Below are 15,305 nucleotides of genomic sequence, written 5' to 3'. Positions count from 1 at the left end.
ATAGATCAGACTTTGACAAATGAACAACAGCTCTAACAGAAAAGGGTTAAATGCCCAGGTCTCCTTGTTACCGAGGCTGATTCACACGGTGAGACGCAGGAATTTAGCAATAACATTGTACAGAAAACAAGGTTTGACAGATAAACAGGTAGAAAAATAACCCAACTCTGTGTGCCTCTTTTGGACAGTTCAGCTTTTAAATGAGAGTGACTCACAATAATTGTAATTGGGCATTTTTTAATACAGCTGAAATGTGCATTCAGTCAAGAAAGTGCGAGAAGAGTCAACATCTGTGAAATGAAGGTGGACAGAGAAGGAAAAATAATTTGTTTATAAAGAAAATTTGTGATATTACAATATAGAGTCCGAAAAAAATAGTTCACAGGTATAGAAGTAAATACAAGTAAAAAAAAAAAAAAAAAAAAAAAAAGAAAAAAGCAGACATAAAAATCAAACAAACAGAAAAACAATAATAGCATGTTTGTTATGTTTATGCAAACAATGGGCTAAATGTACGTTGAAAACAGTTTATGCTGAGGAATGGTGCTATAGCTTTTGAAATAAAACTATGTAGTATAATATATAGAATAACAGGAAAAATATGTATTTTTCTGTTTCATTTCCAATGCACTTTACACATTATGTATTGCCTTTAACCCATTCATCTGTGTATGAGCACCTGAGCAAAGTTGAAAATGTACAAACACCATTAAAAAGAATCTTCCCTTTTATGTCGTACCTAAAATCATATGGTGTACATAAAATCATTTCCCATACAAATGTAAACATAAACTCATCCCACATTATATTCCTTTAGACAGTTTGCACCTTTATTTCTGCCGGTCTTGTGTGGCTCTTACCACTCTTGCCATCAGAAATCAGAAAGCTGGGTGCAGCTGCATCAGTTTTTGTTTAATGGACTCTAACAAACAATCAAGCAAACGAACAAAAACAACAAGCAACTAACATTTTGACATTTACCAAATGCACCCCAAAATGCTTTCAAGTAAAGGTGGCAATTTTTGAACATTTAAAAACAATTTGACATAGATATGCTTTAATGCACTTTTTAAGTAAAAAAAAAAATTCTATAAAATAATATAACAGCAATGCATACATCTTTTACTGCCATTAAATAAATCTATGCCTCGCAGTACTTACTCACAGAGGAAGTAATGACCATTTACATCCAGCAGGGAGAAGAATGGTGTTTCTACTGAGATCAGCAGGACTGGCAGTGACTTTACATGTGCATGAATCCCAATCGGCAGACTTTTCATGTCTAGTGTATGGAGTGAGACAGGATCATAGTAAAACTGCATTTTGATGCAATACTATGATTATGATTATAATTATGATTAGTTGTCCATCATTTAGCTCCATATAACCTCTCAATGTCTTTTTTATAATGATTTTTCAGCTCTTTCCTCTTTAGTTTGAAGGCATCCGTCACCAGCCCTGTTTCTGGAGTCCAAGCCTCAGAACTTAAACAGATCTTCTGTGGAACTTCAAACCTTTCCAGTTTACCTACACACACACACACACACACACACACACACAGATTGTATTAAACAGTATCAAACACACAAATCTCTGTAGTTACAAACCGACACTGTTTAGAATTAAACTTGGTCACCAAAAAAAGTCAAAATAAAAACACCTTTCCAATTTCTACAACATACCTAAACATTTTTGAGAAATCAGTATAACATTAAAATGTGCTTACTCGTGACTGCGATCTCTTTGATGACTTTTAGTACTTCCTCCTCCATCTTGGTGTGGTTACAAATCTCCTCCCACTCACCCTCTATCCCGTTCTTTTTTGCCAGTTCAGTCATTTGCTTCTGATTGGGCACCACAAAGCTGATCAAGTAGTTCTGATCACTGATCGGAAATAGTATAAGGACACATTAAAACTTAACTGATGGCATGTGTTTACTCTGTATTTTGGTTTTGGAGCCCGCATAACAAGTTTAGGTGTTATCAGTATACATATTAATGTAGCCTAGTGGTTTGATAAAAACATAGATTAAGGACAAGTTTTGTGGCTTTATGTTTGCTTTAAAGCCATGGATAAGTAATTGTAAAAGTCTTTAACAATACACTTCTGTAAAAGATTGAGTTGCTAGAGTAATTCTTTAGTTCTAGCACTTTGTTGTTGTTTTTTGATTGATTGTATCAAGATAATTTTGTCATTTGTTCTGTTTTGTTTTTGTTTAGTCTTCTTGTTTTCCTCTGTAATATTGTCCTAAAACTCAGAAATAAAGTTTAAAACAAAAAAGATTATGCTGTTAAGCTTTGAAAAACGTATATCATGTTCCCAAACCTTGCATTAACTTTATCAAAAGCACTGCAAAACAGTAACATTGTAAAATTACAATTTGAACTAATTGTTTTCTATTTTAATATGCTTTAAAAGGTTATTATCCTGTGATTGAAATGCTGAATTTTAAGCAGCCATTACCCCCTGTCTTTGGTGTCACACGGGCCTTCAGAAATCATTGCAATATAATGATTTGGTAAGGAACTATTCTTGTTATTTTCAATTTTTTATGTTTCTTTGATGAACAGAAAGTTGAAAAGTTGGAATGTTTTGTAACATTACAAATATCTTTACTTGCATATGTGGCTCAGAACTCATAAGGGTCTTTTTTTAATTAAGAGTTATAAATCATCTGATAATTGAATAAATAAGCTTTCCATTGATGTATGGTTTTTAGAACAAGATTTGGCTGAGATGCAACTATTTGAAAATCTGAAATCTGAGGGTGCAAAAAAAATCATAATATTGAGAAAATTATGAAAAAAGCGAAGTTCTTAGCAATGCATATTACTAGTCAAAAATTAGGTTTTGATATATTTGCAGTAGGAAATTTATAGAATATATTTTGTGGTCCAGGGTCACATATTTGATCAATTTAATCAATTACTTAAAATATATTTGGTAGAATCATGCACCCCACTTGTTAGATTAATAACTGTGTATATGGACACTTATAAAATCAATCAGTATGAACACCTATGACCAACAACACTGTGACATGAGTCCATATGAGTTCACTGTGACATTATCCAGATGAGTTATGCAGGATGCTTTATCCAGGTTAATCTCTAGATACAGAATATTGTGAGATATAAAGTTGTGGTGTACCTGCTGGCATAGACGCAAATGTTATCAATGAGGGGGCTGTTTTTCAGGGCAGATTCTACCTTCCCCAAAGATACGTATTCACCTGCCTGCAGCTTTACCAGGTCCTTCTTGCGATCTGAGAACAGGAAGTGGAGGATTGGTATGTTAATTTTGACAGGACTGCAGACGTCTTTCTGACGTAACTCTGACGTAAGAATTTACTCACCCACAATCTGCAAACAACCGTCTGGATGAACTTCCCCGACATCTCCAGTACAAAACCAGCGCTGCCCTGCCTCATCCACCCAGAAGTTGTCATTTTCTCCCTCCCCCTCACTCCCAAAGTATCCCATGGCAACATTCGGTCCACCAATCAGAATCTCCCCTCGTGGGTGTGGCTTGTCCTGACTGGTGTATCCACCTGATGATGAAAGAGAGAGATCGGTTGAAAGTTAGGAATGTGAAGTGAACCTGAGAACCCTCAATTGCTGTTGTTGTTTGCACATGTGTGTGTGTGTGTCTGTCTTACCCTCAGGCCAGTCTCGCAGTTTAATTTCAGAGCAAATGAGGGGAGCTCCAACCCGTCCTGTACTGTAATCAGAAACTGCAAACACACACAAAACAACTTTGAACATGTTGGCACAGGAATCCAGTTACTTCAACATGCAGGAAAAATGTGTGCGCACTAACATTCTGAGATAGTTCCCGCTCCGCACGTCTCTGTAAGGCCATAACCCACGGCGATAGGGCAGAAACACACGTTCATAAATCTCTGCGTGGAAGCAGAAAGTGGAGCCCCTCCGCTCAACATCAGACGTACACACCCTCCCAGCAACAAATTCACACGCTTGAAAAACAACCTGAAACACACAATCATCTCAAACATCACCATTTTAAAGAGAGACCTTTTCATTCGGGCCAATTTTGCAATTGCATCACTGCACATAGGCCACATTTTATCACTTATCACTTTATCTCTTACCCATCAGAGAAAATGTTGAAATTACAGCACAACTTGTATTATACAAATGTATTTGTAAAATAAGCAAAGGTTATATTTAAAATACATATTAGTATGTTTTTAGCATAATAATATATATACCTGGCCAAAAAAAGTCAGCAAATATTGAGTCTGAGGCAGTTAATATGCAAAGCATACTTATTTGCATAGTTTTCATTGTATGCAGCTGAGGTGCAATCTTTTTGGCTATATGATTTTATAGCTATTTGTCTTGCCAATAATGCAAATAGACAAACAGAGACAAACAAACAGAGATAGATAGATAGATAGATAGATAGATAGATACTCCACCTGTTTAACTAACTCACATGTTACACACTGGAGAATCGGCTCCTTGTGAGACCTTCTGCAGCTTATAGTTGTATCCCACTTTAAACAGAGTCCTTTGAATCACTGACATGTCTCTTAACTTCCCATTAACATTCTTACAGATACGATCCATGATCTCCTACACACACCAACAGATCCATAAACACAACTATGGAGACGTGAACAAAAACACTTCACGTTTTGTCATTTTTAAAACTCACCGGTACTGCCGCTATCAGGGTGGGTTTAAGCACAGAGCAATCTCCCTTACCACCCATCTTTATTTTACTGGACTGCATAGACAAGTGCACAGGTCAAGCACAGAGAAGTCAACAGAACAGAGGAAAAGAGCATGTGTGTATGTTTGCGCGTGCTACCTGGTCTGTGAGTGTGTGTGGGGAGGAGTATCCAAGCCTGCAGCCATATGACACACATGATATTTCTGCTGTCAGCTCCAGAACATGTGCCAGTGGGAGGTAAGCTATATAAGAGTCCTGGGACCTGTTCATGAACAGCGATGTTGTTATTGTTAACTAAAACTACTAAAATGTATTTTTGTTAACTGAAATGAACATGATATAAAATATAAATATTTTCTGATAAACTTAACCATTAAAAAATAAAATTTAAAAATGCTCAAATAATAGTACAATACAAACAAATTGAAGTAATAAAATTAATAAAACTAAAACAGATAAATAAAGCTATTTAGAAAAAAATAAAAGCTTATTAAAAAAAATGTATAAATACCATAACAGTATATAAATAATCCTCACACACACAAACATGGATCTAAGATTAGTTTGAAAGATTGGACACTAACTTATATTCATTTTTGCATGCATTTATTCGTCAGCTGCTAGTTTTCCATAATTCGTGTAATTTTAAACCCACACGCCTCAGCCGTTCCACGTATTTACTTCACCACACACTCCTACTCAGGTTTTACTCTACTAATGCATTATCTTTTAACTAGACGTGACATAATTTAAACTGGAAGTCATTTGTTTGTCCGTAGTGTATGGAAAAACATGCAAATTACTGAACAGTGTTACTGTTTCTCACCCCAAGTCCGGGATCCGCTGGCACTGCCCAGCCATTCCTGCAATCAGATTACTGTGTTGCATCTTCACTCCTTTAGGCTTCCCTGTAGACCCGCTGGTGTACATCACCACCGCCAGATCAGTTGCCGTAGGCTTCTCATACTCTTTGCTTACTGAAAGAGAGAGAGAGAGAGGCTCATCTTGTGAATCAACTAAATTTGGTTGTATAAATAATTGTTTTTCATGTTACTCACAGTTCTCTGGCTTTGCTCCAAGCTCAATTACTTCCTGCATGCTGTGCATGGTGAGAGACTGTGGGTAATCAGCATGACAAACTTCACCGCTGCCTGCATAGATAACATGCTGCAGCGCTGAAACTGCACTCAAAACGTTCTGAGAGAGAGAGAAAGAGTAATATAACATTAGCGTTTAACCAGATCCCACTGATAAAGACAGTCACACTTGCGTGTCTGCAGCTTTGTGTACCTTAAGTTTGGTCCGCAGCAGCTCTGTGCTGGTGATGAGATGAGTGGCTCCACACTGATTCAGCCCAAAGGCTACAGCATCTTCACCCAGAGTTGCATACAGCGTTACCACTGCACACACACACATACACACACACAAACGTACAGTTGCGTTTCATAAGTACACAGGATTTGCAAGGTTTGCATATATACGTACATACATACAGGGCTGGCAGGGATATTACTTTTATGCAAGCGTTACATAAACAAGAAGTTATTACTATGCAACATATATTTTATGTAAATGTTTTTTTTTGCACCATATGAAAAATAGATCAGAACAAAGCAAAAGCATGCGGTAAAACACAGCCATTGTAGAACGTGTATTTACATTTTTTGTTTGAAACTCTGTTTTCAGAAACAGAATATTAATCACATGTCACATGTCTGTTCAGTATGGTTCTTGCAAAAGAGTTAGTGTGATTGCATTACATGGGAAGTTGCGTCTGAAGCAGGTCTGTGCTGTGATCATCCATTCTGCCCGTGTCTCACAAAAGATGGCAATGGTATTGCGTGGTTGCTGTCCCAAAGCTGCCAGACCACTGCCAAAAGAATCCACTGCTTGGTTGACCTCTTCATAGGTCATCCAGCTGTAGTCCCCCTGGACCAACTACAAATAAAAACACATACACTTCTATATACTGTCAATATTTTGGACTACCCTGTCCTTACATTTAAATTAATCAATTGGTACAAGGCACTTATTGTGTACATACATGTTTTTATATTGTACTTACATTTTTAAAAATATCTATATGTAATTACATCTCTAATTTATTTCTGTTTTTTATAATTACACTCTGGGTACCTTAACCTCTTAAGAAAAAAAAAGTCTCTTTACAGGACATCCAGACTTGTATAATCTCAGAGAAATTAACTAAAATATAATGTTCCCATATGAGGCCGCAGGGTGCTGTCCCTAACTTTACGGGTATCCCATTTCAATAGCAACACCTAACATAAAGTGTGACCAGTATTTTTGACTTGATTCAGCTGATACTGATTTAAGTCGGTGAATGAATTTACCTTCTTAAAGATCTTCCCATTTGGTTGTTTTTCTTCTTCTTCACTTAGGACCTCTCTGGTGCCAAGACAAGGTGCATTGCTAAATCTCTTCACAGCATGTGCAAAAAGTTTGTCCAGCGTGTCCACGCCTTCAAAGTCCTGTGTAGCGAGAGCATCTGCACTTTCTACCGCCCGATACGGCCCTTCTGGACGACCACTTTTACTCCGTGCTCTCTCACACTGGGGCAACATGACCTGCACACAGACCGACATATTTCCATATGAATCATCTTACAAGAGTGCTTAAATAGCAACAACACATGATCAAAAACTTCAATCCTCTCTTTGTATCATACACTTAGAACTGCACTGAAACCCCTCTGGGACACTAAGAAGACACAGAAAAACAGGCATCCAATACACATGATATGAGGTTATCAAATGTAGATGTGGAATGGAAAAAGAGGAAGAGAAGTATGATTTTTTAGACATGCGTGAGATTGAATGGCTGATTTAGGAAATAATTCACCACAAATCTACCACTAACGTTCAAGAAAGAAACACCCGTGTTTGTGGTCGACCAAAGGCAGTGAGCCAACAGACTAAATATTTATTCTGTGCAACACACATACACACTGACACGCAAAGACATAAGATCAAACTCAAGTGGATGTGTAGGCTGATTCCCTGGCACTATTATAAAGGCTTTTCTTTTGTGTTGTTCTTTAAAAAAAAAAGACTAACAGAGCAGTTTATGCTCGCTTTCAGATTAACTGAAACAAAAAACAGTTTCATTTGCATGATCTGCTGGCTGCAAAAGAACAGATCATATCAACGTACGCAGACACACATGCTACTCCAGCTTAAGTTACAGCAGCAGCCTCTAGGAAAGCTGCTGTTTCTAAACTGATGACATCACAGTTTAGAAAGATTTGAACGGCGTGTTCAGGAAGTCAGATGACCCACTTAAATGTTTGGGAAAACTGTTCAACTGTCAAACAAACACACATCCTGTAAAACCACTTTTATTTGGCATAATATGTAGCCTTCATAAAGTGCAATGAATGGATTGAAAGAGAAAGTGAAGACTTGTATCACTGTCACAAATGCAGATTTCGAACAAATGAGGTTTCTTTTAAACTTTCTATTTATCTCGAAAAAAGCAGTTTCCAAAAACACACATTGAGAAGCAACAATTTTGTATATTTAAAATAAGCACCAAATCAGCAGCCTGTATTACAATGATTTCTGAAGAATCACAAACACTCAAAGACTGGAGTAATAGAAAGAATTCACAGGAATGAATGACAGTGTGAAATACATTGAAGTAGAAAACTATAGAATTATAAAGACATGTATTTCTTTTTTGTTTTATTTAAATCTTTAATTTGTAATGGTAAAATAATATAGTTTCACCCATTAGCATTAATTAGTTAACATGAACATATATATATATAACATGAACATGAATATACATAACACATCTACAGCAGCTATTTGTCTGAATGTTTATTTTAAAATTTATACATCTTTAAAATCAAAAGTTTCTTCAGTTTACATTAGTACAAGCACATTGCACAAGGATGTAACATAAAAAGAGGGATTTTTAACATTAGCAAATAGTAGGAAATGCAATAATGCAGTTACACATACTAGGGAACTATTGGGCTTTATGAATAAAAATTAAATAGTTTTGTTTTTGTTTTATAAAACATTATTAAACATAATAATTTGTATTACTTTTGAACTGATTAAAAAGTATAACGTATTTTAGTATACTTTGACCATTTAGTCTTCCATCAAATCCTTAAAAAAAGAAAAACCACACTGATCCGCATATTCAGATAAATTGTCATACTGAAAATCTTTATTTACATTAATTTCTAAACAGCGTATGAGTGTAAACATCATGCCTACTGCCTCTCAACACTACACTTCAAAAACATCATCTGCAGATTCTAACGTTACTGTAAACAACTCGAGAAAAAAAAAAAAAAGCCACCATCTTTTGGTCAAACTTGAAACCTGAGGCAGAATCATTTTAAGACACACAGTAAGCTGAAATCTTACCTTCAAATAAAAACTGTGCACAGCAGTTCTTTTCCTTTCTCAGACAGACGGCCAACTGCAACAGGAGGTTCGGGCTTCCCTTTTCTCACTCTCTCTGTCTCCGTCTCTGGTTCTCTTGGCTGATTGGATGTCTCTTGTACAATCTTAGTTCTAGCGAACCTCATATAGAGCCCACCCGCTGCCCTCAGCCAATCAGCAGACAGTTCTGAGGAGGAAGTTCTAAGGTTACGTCTGAGTTTTTAGAGGGAATATATTAGGAGGTGTTTCCTTTATGCTCAGTCTTGACAAACAGTTGTTCCTTTACCTCACTTACACAATCAGACACGTCATACGCAAACATTTTCTCAAACTTTAAAGAACACATCGTTCTATTAGTCAAACACCCACTCGGCTGAGGCACATTTACTGTTGAGGGAAAGGCATTCCAAGAAAATGTGAACAATCACTGGAGACTAGCTGTGGGTCATTGGTCATGAATCACAGAGCTACCAACTCCGAGCAGGTCTGACATGGAAATGTGCCTTAGGTGTAGCAGTTCATTTACTTTGACCACATAAACACATCACTGACTGATGTAGTTTCATGTGGTGTGCTAACATAGTCCTCTCCACACTTGCCACAAGCTTTAGCTCGGTCAATTACCGTTTATTTGCTATCAGGAAATCTAAAAGCATCTTTACAGCTGGTTTTCTTTCCAAGAAGATAGTTGGGACTACTAAGTTTAGAAAAACTGTCTATATAGAGATCGGCCGTTCTGATTATATACAGTCTTTCAAAGAAATTCAGGGCAAACAGAAAAGGATGGGCTTCCTCTTTCAGCCTTGGTTTCTCAAAGGGTATATTTGTTACATTAAAGGAGTTTTTCTATGAAACTATTTCCCTTTTCTTACTCACTAGGGGTTTAGGCATGTTAGTTCGTATGGTTACTTTGAGGCAAACACTATTGTTAAAAGTCCTAAATAAATAAAACTAAATTGAATGGTGAGAATAATGCATGCTTAGAATGAAAGATCAAATTACAGAAGAGCAGAATAGAAAGCCTGTGTGAAAGGATGCAGGTCAGGTTGGACTCAGCCAGATCTGCTCTACTGATTCAGAAAGGGTCTGCTTCAGTAACTCAAGAAAATAAAAAAAACATAAAAAAGGGTCTGATCTGACCTTAAAGTAGGAAAATGTCTGAATATGTAAGCAGGGCAATTTTAACTAAAAAATAAAAATAAGACAACGGTAGGCACAAACTAGCAGGATACGTTTAAAGGATTATAAACAGTAGAAAGAAAAAAGATTAAGCATTCTATCTTCTTTTAATTTTATTGGTACATTTCTTTTACAGACCTAGGGCAGCACAAAGATTAAAAAGAAAAAATAGCACATATGATATTTGCTAAAAAAAAAGATTTTAACTGCTGAAATACAGTTCCATAACCAGGTAATTATTTAACATATTTCTCCATGAATTTCTTGTGGAATTCAGAGCGCAGGGTGTCATTAACGAAGCGTTTCTCTTTACGGGATTCATCCACTCCTTTAGCACAGTTTTTAAACACGACATCGTCATCCCACCTGCCAAAAAAAAGAAAACGAAAAAGTGAAATTGGGTTTGTAAGTTGTCAACAGCATATTACTGTGCTCTCTGCAATTATGCAATTTGTAATTCAAAAACAAAGCCATTTTCCACTTTCATTCAAAAGAGAAAAAAAAACACCACCAGCAATTATTATAATTAATACTACCATTAATAAATTATAAGATTCATTTGGACCAAAGTGACATTTAGAGCTGTTAATGCTGCAAACAAAGCAAAGAGATATTAAACAGAAAAACAAAACTTTTGGCAAGTCATTGCATTTCATACTTTAACCACCTAGAACAATGATGTACTATTCTTTCTAACATCACACTTCTATGACTATCAATATATTAACACAAATATCACACAATGTAACATTAAAGTGTAAAACTGTGGGAAATGAGAAGGTGGGAATATAGGAGAAAACATCTTTAAAACAGAAAGAATTATGGCAGTTTACTCTTGTTTACGTAGTACTTAGTACTTTACTCTTCTTTAAATCGTCGATCTGTGTGTCATTTGCTGTGTCTCACTATAATCCTTCCTGTTATCACATTCATGATCACCGCCCTTATTCATGCATATTTTATTTGGAAGACATGATATGCATGCATATTTAGTGCTGGTTTGTGTTTGGGCATGAGAGAATATAAAGTCTACATATTACGTACAGTTACAGTCATGTTCATAGAAATTAACTGACAGAACGGAAGCTTGTTCATCAGACTTGAATTCTCCACTGGAACTTAACCTCATGCATAAAACAGCAATGTTATTGGATCATAAGAAGTTGTAAAACTAATGATGTAGACATTCACTCTCTGGTCGCGGCAGCCAATGACGACTCCAGATAAACGCATATACGTCAAGAATGAAACTACCAAAACTACCTTAATATTAGACCTAATGAGTGCTACTGTTTTCAATGATGTACAACTTGTTCATGTATGTTAACATCTCAAATGTGCGTTTTTTTTTAACCATTTTCACATCGGCCACACTTTATTTAAAACTTACTTTGACCCTAGTACTATCTATTCTATCTATCGGTCATTTTATTTAAAAAAAACATATTATTATTAAAAAAAACACCCATGACCCATTTTTTCTATTTTATCTCCTTAAAAAAAAAGGAAAATGTTTTTTCTATATTCTATAGAATATTTCTTTAAAAAAATAAAATAAATAATAATAAAAAAAACTTACTATGTGTATTGCTTAAGTTAACTGAGACTTGTGATAGTGCTTGAATGTTGCTGTTCTCTTTCTTGATTTGTAAGTCACTGGATAAAAGCATCTGCTAAATGACTAAAATGTAAAAATTGTGTTTCCATCACCTTGCATTAAAGCACATGAATTACCAGAGCTATTAGCTGAATCCTTTAAAGGCATAATATACCCAAAAATTAAAATTGGCCAATAATTTATCCACTGGAACACCACTTTTGAGTATGTGTGTAGTTAATCAAAGCTAGAGATTATGGTTCAAAAACTTTTGAACATGGATATGTTTCTTACACAATCACACTGATTCACTTTAGAATGTCTCTTTTTAAGTGTGGAGCACTTTTTATGATGTATGGACTTTTTTTGGCCAAAATCAAAAAAAAAATTTTTTCCATACAACTCTTCTGAAAGAAGAAAGTAATATTTAGTAATTTTTCAATATTTAGGTTGAGTAAATCATAGGGTAATTTTCATTTTGGGGTGAACTATGCAACTAAAAGTAACAGAGTACAGAAAACGAAATAATCTTGTTACTTATTTTTACCACCATTAAATTACCTTCTCTTCACACTGAATGCATTCTGGCTCTGTGTTTTTTGTTGTTGTTGTTGTTGCTGCTGCTGCTGCTGCTGACCGGCCAGATTGAGCAGTGGATTCCCGCTCAGAATGTTCTCCATACGTATCCTCTCCTCCTCTGCTTTCTGTTCCCTTTCCTTAAATTACACATACACACGTCAAAAGGAAAAAAAATAAACACACACATACACACAGTGATAACATGTGCAAATAAGATATAAAGCCTAAGTAAGGAACAAATGATGTTCTTAATCACAAAACTAACCCTGAAACGGTAACCAGATCATCCTGAAAGGCTTTATTTTGCGATAATAAAGGTTGCAAATAATCAGTAATGTTTACCTTCCTCTCTAGCTCCTCAGCTCGCTCCTTTTTGATCTTCTCCAATTCAGCCAGAAGGGCGGCAGTATCATCATCGCTGTCAGAGCCGGAGTCAGAGTCATCTTCATCCTAAAACATACATAGACACTTGTTTAAACTGCCATCAAAATCGACCTGCATTTATAAGAGAGTGTATGTACATCAGTGAGGGGATCATCAGCATCCAGGTTGGCAGCAGGAATCTGATCCAGGCGTGGCCGCTTGGAGGAGGAGGACGATGAAGAAGATGAGGAGGAAGTTGTGTGTTCTAAAAGAAACAAAGTCACCGTCAGTGAACACACCTTGACATCGAGTCAAAAAACATTCACATAAAACTCCCTTCCTCACCTCTTGCTCCTCTGTCTCTGCTCTTAACAGCAACTCTCTCTCTCTCCTCCAGCTCACGTCTGAAATCACGAGCTCTCACCTCTTCTGGAGCATCCTGAGTGGGCTGTCTGCGGAGACACGCATATCAGGATGAGTTTTATTTTAAGACGAAATATTTTATCCAAACATTTAAATAAACTAAAACAAGCAAAGAAAATTTGGACAATCTTAAGACACCCAGAATGCAGATTAGTTTAGTTTTTTTTTTTAAGACACATTTGGAGAAATTTTGCATTTTGCAAGTATTGCATCACTGTCTCACAAAAAATCCTCTGCAGTGAATGGGTGCCGTCTGAATAAAAAAAATCTCAATCTTATCAACAAGTCAACATCCTGAGAAACGAAAAGCTAGTCAGGGAATGCAAGAAAAGCGAGGAACTGACAGTGTCATTATAAGATGTGCTATTATGGATAGAGGACTCGTATTTCTACTGGAAGCAACTGTTTGGAGTTAAAAGGATGTTAATTGGTGTCATGTGATGGAACCACTAGTTAGCAAGTGACATCTTAATACATTTCTCTGAATTTATTCCAATAAAGAATTAATAGCTTTATTATAAAATATGTATCCTAACAAATTCAATTTTTTTGCCAAAGAGATTTTGTCAAGAACCACAACTTTACCTGTATTTGATCTTGGTGTGTCCTGGCAGGTCTCTGCTGGAGTACTGTTTGGACAAAGCACTCAGATCACCCTCTCCTTTGCCCCGTCCTCCTCTAGCGGGCTCAAACGTTGGCCTTGCTGCTGTGGTCATCTTTGGTTACCTGAAATGAACGCGTTGTAACACAAAGGCCTCATGTCTGACATAGCAAAGATTTAGGGATATTTCACCTGTTATGGACATTTCAAATGAATACATGGCATATGTTTCTATCAAGGCTGTAATACTCAAAAATTCTATTTATACATAGTGCTGTTGCTCATTTTCAGTAAATTAGACGGTTTACTTGGAAATTAAGGATGTTTGTATTCCTCAATTAATCAATTGTGACAATGCATTAATATGCTATTATTTTTTTAAGATAAACTATAATTATGATAATGATTAGCCATTTTTCTGCTTTTTCTGTTCTTCGTAAGTACCCTTAGGTTTTAAAAGGTGGACTTCCTTTTAATTATTTAGTCATAACAAATTCTCTAAAAACAAGGAAGTTGGAAGCATTGTAATGAACGTGACAGGAAAGGTCTAGCGACTTTTAATGCCTGTAATGTCGTTTGTTTGTATCGTTTTCAAAAACATGCTTGCTTTAGATACCTCTTATATCATTTAAACTCACCTGCAGCAGGACGATAAAAATCCAACTCTATAATTGCAAACTTATCAACAAGAGCAACCGAACTCAAAAACGTTAATAATAAAAAAAACTAAATTAATTAAGCTAGTTTTTGTTAATTTTTGGCTACCAGACCCGCTGTTGTTTCTCCCCACTGGTATCCCATGAACCACCGCGACTCGACAGTCACGTGTACGTTAGGGTTACGGTGGCGGCAGCGGGACAAACACAGTGAACCTAGTGAAAGCAAATGCAAAATACCTCCGACATGGTACAGTGTTACGTATATTATCTAAACAACAATGCTTTAATCACAGCAAGCATAAATATAAAACACAATGTTGTGCAAATGCATAGAAAGTACAAAATCGAAGACCAGTTATTTCTATATTCCCGCAGAGCGGTGGAAGTTTTGGACTTACACTGACACCTAGCAGCTTGGATGCAAGTTTCCTTTTGCATCCGATGTCATTATGGAAATCAACACAGTCAGCCATTATAAATTTATTCCAAATTAAAAACTTTTTTTTTTTTTTTTTTTTTTTACTAATTTAAACAAAATATTAGTTGGTTACGTGATCTCATATAGGATATCGGCCCCCACGAGGCGACCCGGTGTATGTGTACGTTACAAAAATAAAACTACAAATGGTCGACGGGAAATTTCATCAGCATTTTTATTCCGGCTTTGTTTTAATTTTTCTTTTAACCAAAAGCAGGAAATAAATGTGCCCGCCTATTCCTTCACCGCTAATAAATCAGTGCAATGAATCAAGGCTTTTAAAGTACTTTTCAAGTTTTGTGTGCT

The 15,305-nt window shown here is 36.1% G+C and overlaps 2 protein-coding genes across 2 annotated transcripts; both read right to left on the bottom strand.

Moving 5' to 3' along the window:
* Positions 1-220: 220 nt before the first annotated feature.
* Positions 221-9,261, bottom strand: acsl4b (acyl-CoA synthetase long chain family member 4b). Its single transcript, XM_043240692.1, has 15 exons — positions 9,103-9,261; positions 7,054-7,287; positions 6,460-6,637; positions 5,990-6,099; positions 5,758-5,896; positions 5,526-5,676; positions 4,838-4,961; positions 4,682-4,753; positions 4,460-4,599; positions 3,821-3,990; positions 3,660-3,734; positions 3,357-3,551; positions 3,152-3,266; positions 1,727-1,884; positions 221-1,527 (listed from the first exon to the last, which is right to left on the bottom strand). Exons 2-15 carry the CDS (start codon positions 7,282-7,284, stop codon positions 1,370-1,372), a joined length of 2,016 nt encoding a protein of 671 aa, XP_043096627.1. The 5' UTR covers positions 7,285-7,287; positions 9,103-9,261; the 3' UTR covers positions 221-1,369.
* A 1,133-nt stretch (positions 9,262-10,394) lies between these two features.
* Positions 10,395-14,692, bottom strand: cwc15 (CWC15 spliceosome associated protein homolog). Its single transcript, XM_043240693.1, has 7 exons — positions 14,501-14,692; positions 13,847-13,987; positions 13,184-13,290; positions 12,997-13,103; positions 12,818-12,925; positions 12,458-12,612; positions 10,395-10,665 (listed from the first exon to the last, which is right to left on the bottom strand). The coding sequence occupies exons 2-7, from the start codon at positions 13,975-13,977 to the stop codon at positions 10,536-10,538; spliced, it is 738 nt and encodes a 245-aa protein (XP_043096628.1). The 5' UTR covers positions 13,978-13,987; positions 14,501-14,692; the 3' UTR covers positions 10,395-10,535.
* Positions 14,693-15,305: the final 613 nt, after the last annotated feature.

The sequence above is a fragment of the Puntigrus tetrazona genome, chromosome 5, assembly GCF_018831695.1.
Source record: "Puntigrus tetrazona isolate hp1 chromosome 5, ASM1883169v1, whole genome shotgun sequence".
NCBI lineage: Eukaryota > Metazoa > Chordata > Actinopteri > Cypriniformes > Cyprinidae > Puntigrus > Puntigrus tetrazona.
This window is presented reverse-complemented; position numbering and strand designations above follow the sequence as displayed.

Bases quoted from the DNA above. Each gene is read 5' to 3' on its own strand.
- acsl4b (XM_043240692.1), bottom strand. From the start codon at position 7,284: ATGTTGCCCCAGTGTGAGAGAGCACGGAGTAAAAGTGGTCGTCCAGAA. The intron at 4,600-4,681 runs GTGAGTTTTAAA...TGGTGTGTGTAG, and splicing joins CCCTGATAGCGGCAGTACCG to GAGATCATGGATCGTATCTG. The intron at 3,552-3,659 runs GTAAGACAGACA...TTTCATCATCAG, and splicing joins ACTGCGAGACTGGCCTGAGG to GTGGATACACCAGTCAGGAC.
- cwc15 (XM_043240693.1), bottom strand. From the start codon at position 13,977: ATGACCACAGCAGCAAGGCCAACGTTTGAGCCCGCTAGAGGAGGACGG. The intron at 13,291-13,846 runs GTAAAGTTGTGG...GTGTCTCCGCAG, and splicing joins CACACCAAGATCAAATACAG to ACAGCCCACTCAGGATGCTC. The intron at 13,104-13,183 runs GTGAGGAAGGGA...TGTTTCTTTTAG, and splicing joins CAGAGACAGAGGAGCAAGAG to AACACACAACTTCCTCCTCA.